General features: G+C 36.3%; 2 protein-coding genes and 10 non-coding genes across 17 annotated transcripts in view; 7 read left to right on the top strand and 5 right to left on the bottom strand.

The window, feature by feature from the left end:
- Positions 1-422, top strand: part of anr-25 — a 567-nt gene extending 145 nt beyond the window's left edge. The window contains exon 2 of the transcript NR_101599.1: positions 5-422. This is a non-coding gene — a non-coding RNA (antisense RNA anr-25). The remainder of the gene's footprint in view (positions 1-4) is intronic.
- Positions 1-423, top strand: part of F16A11.5 — a 2,454-nt gene extending 2,031 nt beyond the window's left edge. For both annotated transcript variants that reach the window (NR_050370.1, NR_050371.1), the window contains exon 3: positions 6-423. This is a non-coding gene — a non-coding RNA (Unclassified non-coding RNA F16A11.5a). The remainder of the gene's footprint in view (positions 1-5) is intronic.
- Positions 1-14,581, bottom strand: part of ppfr-1 (Serine/threonine-protein phosphatase 4 regulatory subunit 1) — a gene marked incomplete at both ends in the record, with an annotated part of 25,884 nt that extends 11,303 nt beyond the window's left edge. The window contains 7 exons of one of the 4 annotated variants that reach the window (NM_001128984.4): positions 7,071-7,229; positions 12,604-12,821; positions 13,265-13,398; positions 13,495-13,672; positions 14,162-14,232; positions 14,367-14,408; positions 14,457-14,581. In NM_001128984.4, the coding sequence (NP_001122456.2) occupies positions 7,071-7,229; positions 12,604-12,821; positions 13,265-13,398; positions 13,495-13,672; positions 14,162-14,232; positions 14,367-14,408; positions 14,457-14,581 (927 nt within the window). Of the gene's footprint in view, positions 1-7,070; positions 7,230-12,603; positions 12,822-13,264; positions 13,399-13,494; positions 13,673-14,161; positions 14,239-14,366; positions 14,409-14,456 lie in introns of those variants that run through there. The other 3 variants (NM_001026218.5, NM_001026217.5, NM_001026219.6) reach the window with 3 other exon arrangements.
- Positions 446-589, bottom strand: F16A11.12. The gene has a single exon (NR_101600.1). It is a non-coding gene; the product is annotated as a small nucleolar RNA F16A11.12 (small nucleolar RNA).
- Positions 4,526-4,619, bottom strand: mir-71. The gene has a single exon (NR_000170.2). It is a non-coding gene; the product is annotated as a pre-microRNA mir-71 (primary transcript).
- Positions 4,545-4,694, top strand: F16A11.6. Its single transcript, NR_050372.1, has one exon. It is a non-coding gene; the product is annotated as an Unclassified non-coding RNA F16A11.6 (non-coding RNA).
- On the top strand, positions 4,953-5,098 carry F16A11.8. Its single transcript, NR_050374.1, has one exon. It is a non-coding gene; the product is annotated as an Unclassified non-coding RNA F16A11.8 (non-coding RNA).
- Positions 6,316-6,432, top strand: F16A11.13. The gene has a single exon (NR_101601.1). It is a non-coding gene; the product is annotated as an Unclassified non-coding RNA F16A11.13 (non-coding RNA).
- Positions 7,057-8,147, top strand: anr-20. Its single transcript, NR_101602.1, has one exon.
- F16A11.7 lies at positions 7,579-7,769 on the top strand. The gene has a single exon (NR_050375.1). It is a non-coding gene; the product is annotated as an Unclassified non-coding RNA F16A11.7 (non-coding RNA).
- F16A11.9 lies at positions 7,579-7,769 on the bottom strand. Its single transcript, NR_050376.1, has one exon. It is a non-coding gene; the product is annotated as an Unclassified non-coding RNA F16A11.9 (non-coding RNA).
- An 850-nt stretch (positions 14,582-15,431) lies between the features above and the next one.
- rtcb-1 (RNA-splicing ligase RtcB homolog) lies at positions 15,432-17,694 on the bottom strand. Of its 2 annotated transcripts, NR_136370.1 has the most exons (5): positions 17,448-17,693; positions 17,062-17,220; positions 16,560-17,009; positions 15,831-16,213; positions 15,433-15,780 (listed from the first exon to the last, which is right to left on the bottom strand). NR_136370.1 is itself a non-coding variant. In NM_060097.6 (4 exons), the coding sequence occupies exons 1-4, from the start codon at positions 17,691-17,693 to the stop codon at positions 15,553-15,555; spliced, it is 1,518 nt and encodes a 505-aa protein (NP_492498.1). In that variant the 5' UTR covers position 17,694; the 3' UTR covers positions 15,432-15,552. The 2 variants fall into 2 exon arrangements, 1 of the variants encoding a protein (NP_492498.1); NM_060097.6 differs by having other exon boundaries at positions 15,432-15,780; positions 16,560-17,220; positions 17,448-17,694.
- Positions 17,695-17,819: the final 125 nt, after the last annotated feature.

A 17,819-nucleotide genomic window follows, 5' to 3' on the forward strand; every position in this document is an offset into this window, starting at 1 on the left:
TGAGATCGACGACACCCCGGGAGGCAAGTGATTCCTACCAGACGTCCGACCGCCCTTCGCACCTTTACAACCACTTTTTGTATGTGAGGCTAGTGTTTTGAGAAGTTACGAAGATGATCGAGGGTGCGAAAGATAAGGTACCGAAGGAGAGAGAAACGAGAAAATGAGGGAAAATGAGTGAAATTGAGCGAATTGGAGAAAAGATGATATCTTCGGTTTCAAATCTAACTCGAAAACTTTCGAACAATGTACACAGGGGACTCTTGAACTGCAAACGACCATCAGAGCATCAGATACATAACATAAACAATTATTTTCAATTCCAATTTCAATTGTATTCAAACTTCAGTCCCTGGAAACTATTTCTCTAAATCGACTATATGAATTAGGTTTAACGAAGAAATAATAAATTGTCAAAACACCACTACTTTCAAAACTGTACTTCAAATCATTATGTATTCGAAAGATAATATTTTCCCTCTATTTCAAAAATGTCGGCACAGTCAAAAAATGGACTATTTACTCAGTCCAAGAATAATGTGATCACATCAGTTGAAAATACTCTTTGTTTCCAATGTCCCGCTGAGACGAATATCGACACACTGTCATCTACCACACACTCTTGTTGCCATTTGATGAGTTCTAACATTACATTCGATTGCTCTAATAGTGTGTACTACAGTACCAATTCGATTACGTCAAGGCACTCTTACACATTGTACAGTTTCGAACGTGTCGAGCGAACTCTGCGAGTGGAAAAATCAAAAAATTGATGACTAAAATTGTATACTAATTTAATTGGAATGTCTCTCAACTTTCGAATAATTCATGATTATATCTAAAACTAATATCTCTCGCATATATTGAAATTCAATATATTAGTTTATTAATACTAACATGGATGAAGAAATAAATATAATTATAAACACCTTTTCCTACAGAATACTTATTCTGAATTATAAATTTCATAAAAAATTGTGCTTATGAACCGTTCAAAATGTATTGAGTTCATTCCAATTCCCCTAAAAATGCAATAAACCTCCCTGAAACGTCATAAACCCACTATACTTTCGTTGTAAAAAAACCGATTGGAACTGGGGATCAGCAACCAATTGTGAGAGTGCGCCAAATGTCTACGAAGACTTTTTCCCGTTTCTCAAAAGTGCAACACCATAAACGTAAATCACTAGTCAAAATCGAAGAAAAGTGCAGAATTTTACGAACAAAAGACATACACTTCAAGAATTTGAATAGATTGAACGAAAAACTTTTCCAACCAACTATATGGAATGAATGTGGAATATTCAAAACTGGCTATTCAATTTTTGTGATTCCGAATCTGAGAAAAAAAAATTATTGGAATCCGGCTAAACTACAAAAATCAACGTATTTTCAGAATTGCCCATTTTTAAAGTTTTTTTTTACAAATAAAAAAAAATAAAAAAAGCTTATTTTCAAAATGTGTGCCTGCACAAGTACCGACTTGCACTTTAATTTTTGTTTGAAGACTTTCTTACTAACTTCGATACTTCCAAAACGGTGTATTGCTTATTTTGCAATAATTTTTTCCCAACTTACAGAATTTTGGAATTACAGTTTTTTTTCACAACTAACCACAATTTAGTACAAATTTCAGCTCTTTTAAGTGAAAACTTGTACTATGAAATCAAAATTGAAATTTTGAAAATTAGTCGCGAAGACTTCCGAAAAATAGTATTGCAGCTTTACCAATCGAAAACACGATAACACTAAACATTTTAGAAATTAATTTAGAAAACATTGAAGGTTAATTAAATTCAACCAAGACATTTTCAATTTTGTTCAAAACTATCAGAACTTAGTTCAAGATAGAGTCTGCTCCAATTTTATGCCAAGCAAGGCTGAGAATGTTTGGTTTTTATGTAATTTCGAAGAACAATTGGTATTTTTCGTCTTTTTTTTTTGTTGGTTGTTTGGCACCAAGAAAAAATCACAAAAAAATAATGTTTGTATTTTAAACACTTTTCGTATTTTGAAATCTTTAAAAATCTTTAGCAAAATGTGGTTTTTAATGTTTTTTTAAAACAAAAATCTACCTTTACTCTACCTATAAAACATATACCTTTAAAATATGTTTAATTTTTTGGGTAGAATTGACATCCTTGTTGTTTTTTTTGGTATTTTCAAATTTTAATTATTTTTGTCCGAATTTATTATTTTTCATCTCTAACGCCAAAATGTCCTGAAAATAAACGCTGCTAAAATGACTAAATATTACATTAAAACTTCTGAAAAATATTTTGAAATTATTTTTAACAGTCTAAAATTAGTAATTTCAAAAGTAATTTTCAAAAGAATATACCAATTTTAACAAAACTTATATAGTTAGTATGATATCTAGATTTATGAAGTCAAAAAGACGTAACAAGAACCAATCGACTAGTTGATTGATTATTCACTCATATTTGGATAAGATTACTTACTTCCACTCTGAAAGTTTGAACTGTAATCAGTTATAATTCGAAAAAGTGTAACTACAATGCACTAAAATAAAACTTGAAGGTGAAGTTAGACTTGGAAATGTATTTAAAACGCTGATATGCGTTCGCTTTGGCTCTAACGGGAGGACTCTTGAAAATTTTCTAATTTTTCTGTTATGACACCAACCGTTGTAGTTTGAACCTTCTCTACGTTAAAACTACATTACTCCAACTCAGCCATATCCCATTAATTGGAGCATAAATGTTTTAAGAAATGGAAATTCGAACAGCCATAGATATACCATTTTTTTCTTATAATATTACACTCCAGCACGAACTAATTCGAACAGTTTATTGACTTAACGAATAATAAGTTTCTCAATCTGCCATTCAATAAATTTAGTCTGAAAATATTGACAATCAGAAAAAAACTCATAGTACTCTCGGAAATGAAACAAAAAAGTAATTACATCCCTGGAAATCATCAAATCCCCATATTTTTCGTTAGCGTATTATTCGATTGTCACCCGACTAGGTAAAAAGTCACTTCCATTTCCTAATTGAAATTTCGAATGTTCAGTGAATTCAGTGACTTTGTTGGGCATCAAATACCCCCAGCGATGGGGTAATTCTTTCAAATTTCGCATTTCTTTTCCAAAGTGTACTGTTCAGAGTGAGTGGGCAGAGAAAAGTGTGCGAGAAACGAACAGTAGTGTAGTTGAACATTGAAGAGAAGGGAAGAAAAGAAACAAAAATCAATTCTTGTTTTTTTTTTCATTTTTCCCTTTTCCAGCATTGGGGCGTCGTCGCCATTACCATCGTCATCATTTTTTTCTCACAACTTCTGTTTCATGTTTCCCTTTTCTTTAATCGATCGCTGATGTGTTTCGTCTGATTGCGATCAATAGTTGAAAAAGTCGAGAAAACGAAAGAGAGGAAAGAAAAATAAAGACGATCAAAATTCCATGAAAGAGGAAAGAGTCGCTAGGCGTGCAATAAGGAGAAGCTGCCGTTGTCGATATGAAAGAATGCCGAGGAATGTTGGAAAATCTATTTTAAAGCTGAAATTCCAATGATATTGTGGTGGGCGTTGGAATGCAATGTGAATTCGCTTTAACATCAGACACGTATCAAGACATGAATTATCATAATCGAATATTATTCGTTTCAAAAAACCCAATTATACCATTATAGAGAAGAATACAACTACTTTTACATTTTTATCGTCTCGAAAGTTCACTAAAACCACTGAAAAATTCATCTAATTTTCAGCTGCACTAGGCAAGCAATCACATAAATTGCCAACTTGACATTCCACTCTCTGCCATGTGAGCTTTTATGAACCATCTCCATTTTCGTAAGAACAACCATATAAAAGTACTAATTTTTGTACATATTCGATCATCGTTCACCTTGAACAGGAACAGAGGTTCGGGGGTCATAAAACTCAAGAGATTGACAGCTTTTTTCCGAGTGTTTTTTTTTTCATTCTCTCAGAAAAAAGGAGACCGGGGAAGGCATATGGTGGCAATCTGATGAAGAAAAACGTTTTTTTTTCTTCCGTCTTTTTTGTTCGTTTAGAGAAAACGGCAGATGGAAAGAAAGAAAAGAAGAAGGGTGTTCGTGTTCACAGTCTTCTTCCTCTTCCCGGCAACGAAAAAAAGAACGCCAAATTCAGAAACAAAAACAACACATCAGAATCATGATTGATGTTTTCATTTGAATTCTTCCGTTTAGATTTTTCAGATTTTCAGTAAAATTCCTGTGGGAGCTAGAGAACATTGTTTATATTCTCTGGAAGTTTGATCCAAATTTTTTACATATTGAGCCGATGACTGGAAGGAACAGTTACATAGTGCACATAAGTTCAATTCACAACGTGATCCTGTGAAAACTTTGAATATAGATTACATAATCAGAGCAAAGATGATGTGGATATATCTATCTCTAGCACTATAAATAACGTTTCATAAATTTTATTTTTCATTGGTGAAGTTGTTGCAACTTTAGCTGAAGTTTTACACTCTTTTTATTGAAGAATACAAAACAACTTACAAGTTTACAGCTTCCAGGTCACGATCCCGACGGCGAAAAACAGAATAGTGATACGACGAGGCTCCGACGTCTCACTACCCATGTCTTTCATCGTTCAGAGCAGACAACCTCTGTGTGTGAGCTAGTTTCAACACTGAGGTTTTGTTGGAAAGTACAGCGAATACGGTAGATGAATATGACAGAATGATTGACAAAGAATGGTTTGTATCTTTATTGAGCTTCTACTTCTACCCCTTATCAGTATACACACTATAACATGAACTTTTAGTGTTATCAGCTCGGAAAAAAGGCTGAAGCTTAACCTAACGTCATCCAGTGCTCAACACGCGCGCGCGCTCACTTTCTCACTCTCTCTTCATCTCTCCGCATAAAAAACACATTCTCAATTTCGACCCCACCACCCTTGCAAGCGAGCAAGCAAGCAAAAAATGAGGTCGCGGCGGCAGGGAGGAGAAGCAGAGCGACGAGACTATCAGAGAGCACAAAGGCTGAGAGAAAGAGGGCGCATCGGTGGAGTGAGCAGAGAAGAGGAAGGAGGCACAGAAACATACAAACATCGCAGCAAAGAAAAAATGCAACGACGACACTCTAAAAGTCGATGCTATAACTTCGGTTCTAGGCGTTGTTTGGATACGAAAATGATGATTTGGAAAGGGGGCGTGTATTTCTTCAGAAAGAAAAACGATTTGGAGAATCCTGATTGACTCTTTGCGTTGGAATTTAGAAGGTATAGAGCAATACCTTCAACTTGCAAATGGCACCTCTTTCTGCTGCGAAAACGTAGAACATTAGTGCGGTCTATACATTCTTAGGCATTTAAATTTTCATTTTCTGAAGCTTAGTGGGTGGACAAATGCCGGGAACGCCTACGAACACGGTGAGTATCGGAATCTCCGTTCACTAAAATTTTCTTATTTCAACTCGTTTCTATGGACACGCTGAACTAGCTCCTTACGATGCTTCTTACCTCATGCATGCCTGGCAACTAATATCTAGCTTTTTAGGTACTGCCATAGGATGAAAGATCTTGAATTTTCTAGAATTCCAGATCACAGTAGGTAACAGAAGAATATTCAGGGAGAAAATACAGTTCAGTGTTGATGCTGTGGTGAAGGCTTTTAGGATGGGTAAAGTGCAGGAGGACACCTTCCTCTTTCCCGTATGGCACAAAAATACGCTCAACGGCGAGGAAAGGCGCCGCGCACTCACCCGCACGCACAAAAAACGCACACACAACACAACACACCAGCACCACAGCGACGACACAGGCCAACAGAAAGGGCCTCAACAGCCAACAACATACTAAAAGAGGCGGAGCCCTATGCCCGGGGCGAGGCGAGAGAGGGAGCAGAGAGAGCAGAGACAACCAAACACGCAGGCAGCAGCGGAGAATCATCGGCGCCCAGCCTCACACCGAGACGCGGCGCCCGTCAACGACATCTCACGGCTCCGCCCTCTTTTCGGTGAGCGCATTTGGCCACGTGTACCAGCAAAGAGAGGAGCGCCAGAAAAGTGAGTGTGGCAGCGAGAGATAAATGTGACAAAGGAGTGTGGAGAGATTACCAGAGTTATATGCCTTGAGCGGAGCGCCGTGAGCGCCCTGCTGGGGCACACGCTCAGCCAATTTTTCGTTATACTCTGTCTCTCTCTCTTCTTTCATTTTTGTATACATGTTTGTGTGTGCGTCTCTCGCTGTGAGCGAGCGCCATTGGGGCCCGAGGGCAACGAAGACACTACGTGAGGCACGTGAGGTATCAGACATGCCATTTTCTGCGCGCTAGTCCGCTCGTCGTCGGCTTCACACTATTTCGTTTCGTGTGCATCGTCGTCCTTGTCTTCGTCGTCAAACCGACGATCGAGCAGGCAGCATCAGCACAATATCGCCTTCCTTCGGTCGTAGTCGTCCAAGGGCGCTGCACAGCTCACTCACACTCACGCTCACGGAAACACACCACTCACAAAAGTGAACAAAAAACCCGAATGAAACGACGAAACAACATTGAAAAACGGAGAGTACTGCTGTAGAAGAAATAGAATGAAGAGTTGAGCGAGCGGCGGCGACAGCGCTGCATTTTCGAAAAAGGTGTTTCTAGTAGAAATAGGTGGGCAAGAGGAATTAAGAGGAAGATAACTAACACAAATAATTGGTGAAGATCGATAGAAGATCACCATTAATTCACGTGTCTGATCTATCCTAGTTGATTCACAAAGTACCAATTGTTATTAAATAAATTTAAACCGAGAAAACAGAAGATCTCGATGAGACATTTTTTCAATATACAAAAATTTTCTGTAAAGTGATGCTAGTCCGGTGAGCCTACCGGAATGCTTCAGTTTACATCAGATGGTAATTACCAGAGTGTCTCATCAAGTTTTCAGAATTCCCGGTTCTAATATTCAGTGGTATCTAGATGTGCAAGATGAGCACTATGTCAACTTTAAAAAAGTCAACGCCGCCCAGGTGGTGTTTATATCAAGTACAATAAAAATTCCAAAGTCAAAAAATTTTTTCAGAAATATTCGGTCTCGTTACAATTTTCATCTGCAATTGCGTACCTGGACACACTCCATCCTTAGATCGTTTGACTGGAACGCACCGACACCTGATTGATAAATGTTAAAGAGTCCGGGAACAACGCCATCTCTCATGAAATCCTGATCAAGCATATTCCTTTCCATAAGTGCCTGTACTGCATTGATGCTCTGTCGTCGGATCTGTAAAGACAATTGATTCATTTCCATGGTTCTTATCCAACTTTTGAACATTCACTTTCAACTTTTTAAGCTATTTGTTATTTCTGTTGCCCATTTTTCAATTACAAAAAAACAGATTTTCTGTTAACTTTTCTTTCAATTGTCATTTCTCTTTTCAAATTTCCAACTTCACATGCCATCGGCACCACCGAGACCCCATCATCTTCCACTTATTCGTGTCGCCGTCTTTCTTCTTCTTCTTCTTCCTCCGACCGCGATGTTTATTGTGCTGACGTGTATACGTGAGTGTTAGGGAAATAAAGATATCGAGAGCGAGTGGCGCGAGAGACACAGAGACCTTATGTGTGTGAGTGTGTGTGTGTGTGTGTGTGTGTGTGTGTGTGTGTGTGTGTGTGTGTGTGTGTGTGTGTGTGTGTGTGTGTGTGTGTGTGTGTGTGTGTGTGTGTGTGTGTGTGTGTGTGTGTGTGTGTGTGTGTGTGTGTGTGTGTGTGTGTGTGTGTGTGTGTGTGTGTGTGTGTGTGTGTGTGTGTGTGTGTGTGGCATTGCGGCGCCCGTAACCTTGGCATAACGATCACCCCTTCGGTGTGTCGCGCCTGCAGTTTTTGGGGTCAGTGTCCCTGTGTGTCTCGCATCTCAAAGCTCTGCACACTATTTTACATTTGCCACCGGCGCAGCACAGGCATAGTCTACCAAACAGTACACAGAAAAAGCAGGTGGTGATGAAGAGGCCGAAAAGCACCGAGACCCCTCGGAGGAACGACAGGAAAACAACAATGGACCCCCTTATTAACAGAAAACTTATTGGAAATCTCTTTAAAATTTCGATATTTACGATTACAGATCTTATTGTTAGTCTGAATCCAGTCTTAAATCTTTCCTGGAGCCTATTGTTCGTGTACAAAATAAAACTTTGATCCATAACTAGCAAGAGCTTAGAGGATCCTCGATGTTTTGCCAAGAACTATGGACACTAGACTCGGATTAGATTACTGTTCAGAGGTTCAGCACTTGATGCACAATTTTCCATACAATCGTATAGTCGAACACAAATGCTTTTTTGCTGCTCCGTTTTCAACTAGAAGTCGGCGCCGTTGATGTGCCTCCTTCACCTCCCATTTTGCACTTTTACCATTTCCTCCCTCTAGCATCCTTCATCGAGACGAGCATACACCAAACCAACTAAAATGCACTATTCCACGGCAGCACACACACACATAGAGAACTCTTTTCCCTCGCGCCTCTTACATATTACGCAATCGACCAGCAATCCATCCAAACATATCATCGCGCGCTCGCGTTCCGTAGGCGCTCTCACACATGCGGTTGCGCAACTACAGTAACCCAGTGAAGAGACGGAGAGGCGTTTTGGTTGCGAGAGTGAGAAGCAAGAAAATTCGTTTGGGAGAGTGTCATAGTCGAACAGTTACAACAACATTTCCGTAAAACAACATCACAAACAAAAACGATCAATGATGCTTCAGACTTCCGATGACAACTTTCTGCGACTTGCGAATACTTTTAGGTTCTGACGAGAGCATTTCCTACTTCAGAAGACCTGTATTATCATAAAAATCATTGTCTTGTCTTTTTTAATCCCAAGCGTGGAAAAGTTTCGAAAAATAATTTCTGATTGTAATGCAGAAATTCTTTTGTCCTTCAATAATAAGACCTTCACAGAGAACGTTTTCCATTATGGTTCGCAAAAAAACCAAGACGGCAATGCCAAGGACAAACCGCGTTCAACTGCCACAACGTATGACTATAAACCTGAAATATCTTCACTTCAACAAGAGTAACGTTTTCCGAAGACCCTTCCGCTTTTTTAGTATACAGTTGACCTTTTCCAGTTCAACAATTTATTTGAAAACTAACTAGGGAATGACCAGAATAAGTGGAGCGATATTCAAAAAAAAAATATTGTATCGGAAAGCTGACATTCTCTACTATAAGAATATGACTGAAATTTTTGCCCATTCGGGCTGGAAATCTGAAATTTTTACGTCTGAAATTCTACGTTAACTCTTTTCACTATCCCCAATTAGTACTGCCTGCAACAGCGAGATGGCCGAGTGGATAGAGTGGATGACAAGCATGGTGGGACTCTGGGGTTCAATTCCACCCTAACGTAAAATTTTTCAAAAATTTAAACGTGTTTTTTCGAAACTATATAAAAGCCCAAATTTAATTTTTCTGATCGATATCAGCATGATCAATGTGTCGACCAACACCATAATGATTCATTCAACATCTTTTCCCCTAAAATTTAAACTTTTTTTCTCAAAATTGTAACTACAACCATGGATCCCCTCATATAAACAATTTTATTCATAGCGAATAATATGAAAAAAAATTTTTTTTTTTTAATTTAAAAAAAACATGATAATAAAAAATTTAAAAAAAGTTTAAATTTTAGGGGAAAAGATGTTGAATGAATCATTATGGTGTTGGTCGACACATTGATCATGCTGATATCGATCAGAAAAATTAAATTTGTGCTTTTATATAGTTTCGAAAAAACACGTTTAAATTTTTGAAAAATTTTACGTTAGGGTGGAATTGAACCCTAGAGTCCCACCATGCTTGTCATCCACTCTATCCACTCGGCCATCTCGCTGTTGCAGGGAGCACTAATTGGGGATAGTGAAAAGAGTTAACGTAGAATTTCAGACGTAAAAATTTCAGATTTCCAGCCCGAATGGGCAAAAATTTCAGTCATATTCTTATAGTAGAGAATGTCAGCTTTCCGATACAATATATTTTTTTTTGAATATCGCTCCACTTATTCTGGTCATTCCCTAGTAAGAATACATCAGAACACTGCATCCCCTCGCAAGTTTCGCTCAACATCTTCGTGAACCAGAAAAAAGAGGAAGAAAAAAGTAACAAACATACATGCACGAATACTTTATTGGCAGTACGAGGGCGAGAGAGTTGTGCTCTCGTTATTCTAAAAGCGTATAAGCACGCGACTTGCTAATGAGACACCCTACACTTTCCATCACAATATTAATAAAATCAAGATGCGAGTGAAAGCATGGGAGCCATCAGTTTTTGTAAACAATTGAAAATGGTTTCGAGTCAAGGGGAAACTCGATATTCATTTCGGGTTAGATTGTCAGCTCCGTGAATTGTCATGAGAAAATTCAACCAAAGGGAGCTAAATTCAAACGTTCAAACATTGTACTTCGAACAAAGAATTATCAAAATCAGATTAATTACAGATCTTTGTGCCAACAATTTTATCTCCAGTCGTCAATCTAGAATTCACCGAGCGTTCGTCCCAATATTACACAAAAATGTGATTGTTGATCAACATTGTCATCATCACTCAATGATTGTGCATCTGTTTCAGATTTCCCTCTTCCTTTCCGTTCTCTCTTTTCAAGTCAGCTTGTGCTTCGAAAAAAGCAATGTTGTATCAAATGAAATGGAACGACAACGAAGCAAAAACGCGATAAGATAGATAAAGAGCCATGGAGAGATATAGAGAAGCGATGAACTTGCGTTGAGACCAAAGTTCCCCAGTTTTGTTGCTGTTGCAGTTGGCAGGAAACAAAAGCATAAAGGCTAGCCAAAAAAAAACTACTTGTGAAGAACTGATAGAACAGAAAGAGAGAGTCTTTTCCAACGCACTTTATGGGCATCGGATGATTTTGTTACTGTTTCAAAAATCAAAAGTTGAAATCGAACTCAGTAAAGTGATAAGAATCGTTGTTTCCAAAAAAAGAAAATGGGTAAAAATCAGCAGAGAAACCATGTTTACAAATTGAAAGCTCCCTGAAGATCTTGACATCAAAGATACATGCTTTCTGAACTATCCCCATCCGTAACCAGGACAACTAGGCTCTAAATTTTCAAAATATTACGAGTTATGGAGATTCCTCCGAGTGAAAAACGTTATTATGTCCACCACATCAGGGCTGGGACTTTTTCGAAATTCCATTTTCGAAAACGAAAACGAAAATTTTCGTTTTAAAACACGAAAACGAAAACGAAAATGGCACAAACTGTACTTACGGTTTTTAGACCATATGTTGCCTCAAAAGCTTTTTTGTTGGCAAATACTTATTTAATTCTCTCTCATTGACTCACTTTGCTCATTAACTCACTTTTTCAAAAAAGATGCATATGTAAATAATATGATAGGACGTTTCTTTGTTCAGAGCTCCAAAGAATGTTGGGTTGGCTTACCGAAAGTATTGAATTTGGCTAGAAATTTATTCAAGCAGGAAATACAACTTTTTTCTGCAATATCTAATAGTAAGAAATTTTTGATGATACTTGAAAATTTTTGTTTTTTTTGTTTTGAAAACAATTTCCGATGTCGAAATTTTTTCAAACTTTTTATTCGAAAACTTTTCACAAATTACCATATATTCTTTATTAGTGCTGCATCTCCAGTAGTACTGCAGTCTCTAATAGTGCTGGATTCGAAAAGCGCCTGGAAATTAGTGTTACATGCAGCACTGATAGAGAATATACGGTAATCAGATATTAGTCAAAAAGTGCATAATTAGTTATTTCTTCAATTAAAATGTTCAAAACACGATTTCAGATTAAAAATTGAGCTACAGTAGAATCCTTATTTTCGAAAAAGGCATTAAGTTCTACATCCTATATATAACTCAGCGGAAAAAAGTATGTTTTAATGACCAATTAACAAATCGTTTGAACAAGGAAACGTCCTGTCATAAAATGAATGAATCTATTTTGACGTAAAAGAGTCGTTTAATTTTTATCCAAAACTGAGAACTGTTGCATTTTTTGTTCTTAAAGTTGATCTTCAGTAATAAGTTTGAGGAGAAAATAATTGATTTTTCAATACTATCCACACCGGAGAGCAAAATTTCGGCGATAGTTCCAAAAAAAATGAGAAAAAACCAAGTTTAAATAAAGTCGTTCTATTTTCGTTTTTTCGAAAACTTTCGAAAACGAAAACGAAAAAATTCGTTTTCGTCAAAACCCCGAAAATAACGAAAAAACGAAAACGAAAAAGTCCCAGCCCTGCACCACATTCCTGTAAAATACACATGGAGACAACTGTTTTCCGCATTAAACTTTCGGACTTTTGCGAACTATATTCAAATTATTGGATTTACACCAAAGCATATACGGAGCGAAGAAATAACGTTTCAGAATGCCTGATTCACACCATTACCTAGAAATCCGAAAACCAAACGTCTCTCTCTCTCTTTCTCACATGCATCAGAATCAGTAAGTCATAGTAGAGCAGGTGATTATTCTCCATAGAAATCCCACGCGCGCACGCTTTTATTAGTACATTGGCTCCTATTTCCAACTATTTCACTTTTTTTTCTCAATTCCTGCTTATTTTTTCAATTTCTACAATTTTTTTTAATGATCAAAGCCTCACCATAGAGTTTCCGGTCATCGCAATCATCACAATCATGGATAAAGTATTCTGATATTCATAAAGTTCCGGATTGCAAGCAACGGCATCAAAAAGAAATGGAATAGCGTCAAATATCGCTGTCATCTGATTAGTGGTTATTCCTGGCTTTTCAGATGTTGTATTCACTGTCAGACTGCCCATAATCAGTTTTCGCCGAATCGCATCCCAATCTGGTTTTTCTGCAAAAAAAAAGGTTTTTTCAGTAAGTTTGAAAGTGTTTTTTTAAAGTTATGAAAGTCATTACTCCATTTCTCAGAAGCAAAATTATTATTTTACGATTTTCGCCAAAACTACTGTACCGGGTCTCGACACGACACATTTGAGTTACAAAGCAAAAACTTGTACGCATGCAAATAGTTGTGTAATTTCAAACTCGCATTACTGCGGAATTTTAATTAATTTTTAATAGTTTTTCGATAAAAAATATATGAATTTATCAAAATTAAAAACTGAAATCAAGCAGGAAAATTCAAAGATTCGTGAAAACAAACTATTGAAAACTAAAAAAAATAAAATTCCGAAAAAACGAGAGTTTGAAATTACAGCACGCTTTAAAGGTGCATAAACTTTTGTTTTTTTTTCGCATATGGTTCGCCACTTCAAATTTAAACGAATTTCTTACTTTCATCATTTAAAATCACATCGAATGGCAATCGGACCTCTATGGCTTTGAATGAGCTCTCAAATAGTTCAATGTACTCTTCGATAGGATTCAGTGTTTCCAAGATGGCCAGCATCTGTTTTGTCGCATATTCTCTGTAAAATACGACAATTTTTTAGGATTTAATTTTGAAATTTATCCCCATAAATAGTTTTAAAACTTTTCAAAAAAAAAGAAAATAAAGTACTTACGCTTCATCTATGAAATCACTATATGTTGAAGCAATGATATCTGGAAGCGTCGTGCTGTCTCTTGGACTGTCCAGCCAATGTGGAGCCGGTCTCGAATCTTCTGAACTTTTGACTCTTGGTGGCTCATCTTCAGCATCATCGATAAAGATAGCACCGCCAAGTTGTTGCAAATTTGAGACTGAAATATATATTCTATAAAATTAAGAATTTTTCTCATTTTTATTATCGTCTTCTTAAAGCCGCACGATTTATTCAAATGAGCCCCGGCACTTTTTTTTAAAAATAAAATCACCTAGTTTTAAGCGTATTTTATCGTTTTCTTTTCATTTTCCTGTTTAAATTATTTTAAATCAGTTTCATTTTTTTCAGGCCGACAAACAGGAAACTTGTATTTTGCGAACTGAAAAATTCGCTGAAAACAAAATCATTTCAAGGAAAAATGCGAAAAAAAGCGATGAAATAAAATTTTTCGCCGGGACCCAAAATCTAGTGAAACTACGATATGTCATTGCAATTTTTCTTTTATATAATTTCCAAAAAAGATATTACGTGAAATTTCCATTAAACCTTCACGTTGCGATAACTTTTTGCAATTTTTAACTTCAAAATTTTAAATCGATTTAAAAGGTCGACAAAAGCCCAAATTATAAATTAATTTAAATCTTACACCCTGTATTTCTTTTATCCATTCCTTCGCCACTATTTGATCCGCTAACTGTTGATAACTTGGGTTGAATACTGAAATTGTTTAATTAAAATGGAAGGCTGTGAAGAATGAGAAAAATATAGAGAAAAAAGAGCATCTGGTTTACATCAACAAAAGATGTGAATAAGAAAGCAAGAAATATTATCTCTATTAAAAAATTATGTACCTTTCTGAGTTTTTCCGATTTTGTTGGAAAACTCGCCGAACTCTGAAGAAAACTATTTTAAAGCTCAAAATAATCCAAAAATTTTCAAACTTTTGAAACATAAGATTGTCGAACTTGAAAACCACTAAAAATGTGCAAAAAATTGAGAGAAAAACCCAAAATTTCTGAAAATCGATCAGCACACGGATCAAGGTAGCAAATTGGCTCTTTATCATAAACTTCAGCGTTCTGAAAATATTTTGAAAGCAAAATCAAGATATTTCATCATTTAAACTCACTAAAGGTCGAATGAAGCGTTTCTTCGAAGTTTTGAAATGAATGAAAACGCGAAAATAAATTTAAAAATTGCATAATCGATGTTTTTCGATAATTATGACCTCTGATGTGGAAAATTGAATTTTTGTTTTAAATTTTTGAAATTGAAAACAAAAAGAAACGTGTCGGCAAAAGAATAGAAAACCCCATGAGGAGAAAAGTACACAAGCACTGAAAATGCGCCTTGACCAGTTGACCGTCGAAAAGAGCGCCCTGCAACGCCGTTGGCGCCATAACCGACGTGTTTCGCGGATTATTTCCCTTCAGATTTTACAATTAGTGAGAAAAAAGCTTACCAATGTTTCAAAATGAAAACTTATTCGTGAAATAGAGAAAATGAAGACAGAGAAAGTCAAATTTGACCTGTTTTGGACGAAAACCGTTCTCCAAACGACAATCCTCTGTCGCAAGTCATTAGATTATTATTCTGAGGCAATAATTTAAAATTTAAAGTCAAACTGATTAATATAAATTCGGGGAAATACAGAAAATGCTCACAAAATTTAAAAATACGAAAAATTAGTTATTTTGCGCCAGAATCACAGTACTCATTGAAATCGTTGCGAGACCCACGAAGCTAATTGCGAGCATGTCCCTTGAAAGAAGGTACGGTTTAAGAAATAATTTTTTGAGCTGAATTGGTCTTGTTTAATTTTGGCTTTTCTGAATTTGTTCAAATTTATCATGATATAAATATATTCATACTCGATGGTTGCACAACGAATTTCAGACCTTTTTGCTGTTGCAATGTTTAAATGATTTATTAAAACTTTTATCAGGAGAAAGGAAACAAATAAATAATTCTTAACAAAAAACAAGGCCTATACAAAATGAGGAGAAAAAATGACAAAAACAAGAACATAAATGGATTTTATCCCTTGATGACCGCAATTGGTCTCAGTTTGACCGCCTTTTTACTGATGCCAGCTGCATCACACGTGTCTACAACGTCCGTCACATTCTTATACGATTCGGGTGCTTCTTCCATAATCAATTTAGGCGATGCAATGCGAATTGAGATCTCCTTCTTTTTCAAATCATCAATTACCGAATCCCAAGTGATAGTTCGGCGTGATTTGGCACGTGAAAGTGCTCGTCCCTGAATTTTGAATGATTTTTGTTGGATAAAAGCGATAATTAAAAACTCACAGCTCCATGACATGTTGTTCCAAAAGTTTCCACTAATCCTTGTTCAGTTCCTGTTAGAACATAACTACAAGTTCCCATACTTCCACCAATTAGTACAGGTTGTCCAATTAACTGATAATCAACTGGTATTAATGGATGATGAGCCGGAAAAGCGCGTGTAGCTCCTTTTCGATGAACACACAGCTGACGTGGTCTACCATCAACCATATGCTCTTCCATTTTTGCTACATTATGTGACACGTCATAGATTACTTGCATATCCATATCATCTGCTGACATTCCAAATGTCTTTTGGAATGCATTACGAACACAGAATGTGATACACGATCTGTTAACCCAGGCGAAGTTTGCAGCAGCCGCCATTCCGGAAAAGTAGTTTTTGCCTGAAAATTTAAAATATATATTTTAAGTTTATTTATTTTTAGATTTCGATTAGGAATAGATTATATCGCATTTTCCAAAAACATTTCTTTTCATTTTTGGGTGGATTAAAAAAAAAAAAAAATTTTAATTTTATTTTTCTAGTTTCCGATTACTAGCATTTTTCTGATTTTTTTCAAGAAAGTTTTTTTTTAATATGAATTTTTATGTTTTTGGGGGAATATTATATGTTCCTTATCTTTTTTTTCTCAAAATTTGATTTCAAAAAGTTGAACTTGCTTGTTAATATTGTAGATTGTTATTTTTTTATTCTAATTTTTTTTCAATTATCACTGAAAAAATGAATACCTTCAACCGAATTAATTCTTGCACACGCAAGCTGCTTATCATTTACAACAATTCCATCTCTAGCCATTGCTTTTTCCATTTCAACTAATGAGTCAGTTGCAACTTGATGTCCAAGTCCTCGACTTCCACAATGAAGCATTACAACAACTTGCCCTTCTTCATCAATTCCCATTGTACTTGCAGCATGTTTATCATAAATCTCATCGACAACTTGAACTTCTGCGTAATGATTTCCTGCTCCAAGAGTTCCCAATTGTGGAAGTCCACGTTTTTTAGCTCTCAATGAAACTTTCGATGCATCTGCTTGTAACATTCGTCCATATTCTTCACAATGTTCTTTATCTTCTGCCCATGAATAACCTTCACGTAATGTCCAATCCATTCCCATTTCTAAACATTCAACAAGATCTGATGCAAGCATTGGAATTGCACCACGTGAACCAACTCCAACTGGAATATGATCAAAAAGTGATTGTGTTAGTTGTTCTTTTAATGGCTTTACATTTTCTTCAAAAAGATTCGTTCGAAGTAATCGTACTCCACAGTTGATATCAAAACCGACGCCTCCGGGTGAGATTACAGATTCTGGATTTCCAACGTCGAACGCAGCGATGTTTCCAATGGAAAAACCATAACCAGAGTGAATATCTGGAAGACCAATCTGCGAAAAATCAATTTTTGTAGGGGCTGTGAAAATATGTTTTTTAAAATTATTTCAGGATTTTAAATGGTGGAGTACCGAAATCTGAGACTTCACTTGTTTAGACACAAAATATCACAAAAAACGAATGTCGTAATGAGACATTCTGAAGATCTCGAAACTTAATTCTAATATTATTATTATCCTTCAATACATATTTTTCCCTTTTTCCGTAATGATTCACTAACCGAATGTCCAACAATTCCTGGTAGGGATGCCACGTTGGCAATTTGTCTGACCGCTGGCAAAAATCCACCGATTCCTTGTCCATCACATGAGAACTTTAACTCGTCAAACATTAATTGTTCGAGACTATTATTCACATAAAATCGTCCCTCCACATTCATATTCGGCACAAAACCTTTCTTAATTCGAAACTTTGTGTCTGTCAAGCGATCGATAAAATCACATTCTTCTTCAAATGTGCGAGGCATTCTGAATATAAAAATATTTTTAGAATATAAATATATAGGGACGTGCATTTGAAAAAAAAACAGAATTCAAAATCTTCATAGACACTTTCTGTGAGATATCCTATAGAGGAGAGTTTTGAATTTGAA

This window comes from Caenorhabditis elegans, chromosome I (assembly GCF_000002985.6).
Source record: "Caenorhabditis elegans chromosome I".
Classification (NCBI taxonomy): Eukaryota; Metazoa; Nematoda; class Chromadorea; order Rhabditida; family Rhabditidae; genus Caenorhabditis; species Caenorhabditis elegans.

What these genes read in the sequence shown, in the direction of transcription:
- rtcb-1 (NM_060097.6), bottom strand. Translation starts at nt 17,693, where the DNA reads ATGCCTCGCACATTTGAAGAAGAATGTGATTTTATCGATCGCTTGACA. An exon ending in CAGGAATTGTTGGACATTCG is followed by an intron (nt 17,221 to 17,447) that starts GTTAGTGAATCA and finishes GATTTTTCGCAG; the next exon opens with ATTGGTCTTCCAGATATTCA. An exon ending in GAACAACATGTCATGGAGCT is followed by an intron (nt 15,781 to 15,830) that starts GTGAGTTTTTAA and finishes TTCAAAATTCAG; the next exon opens with GGACGAGCACTTTCACGTGC.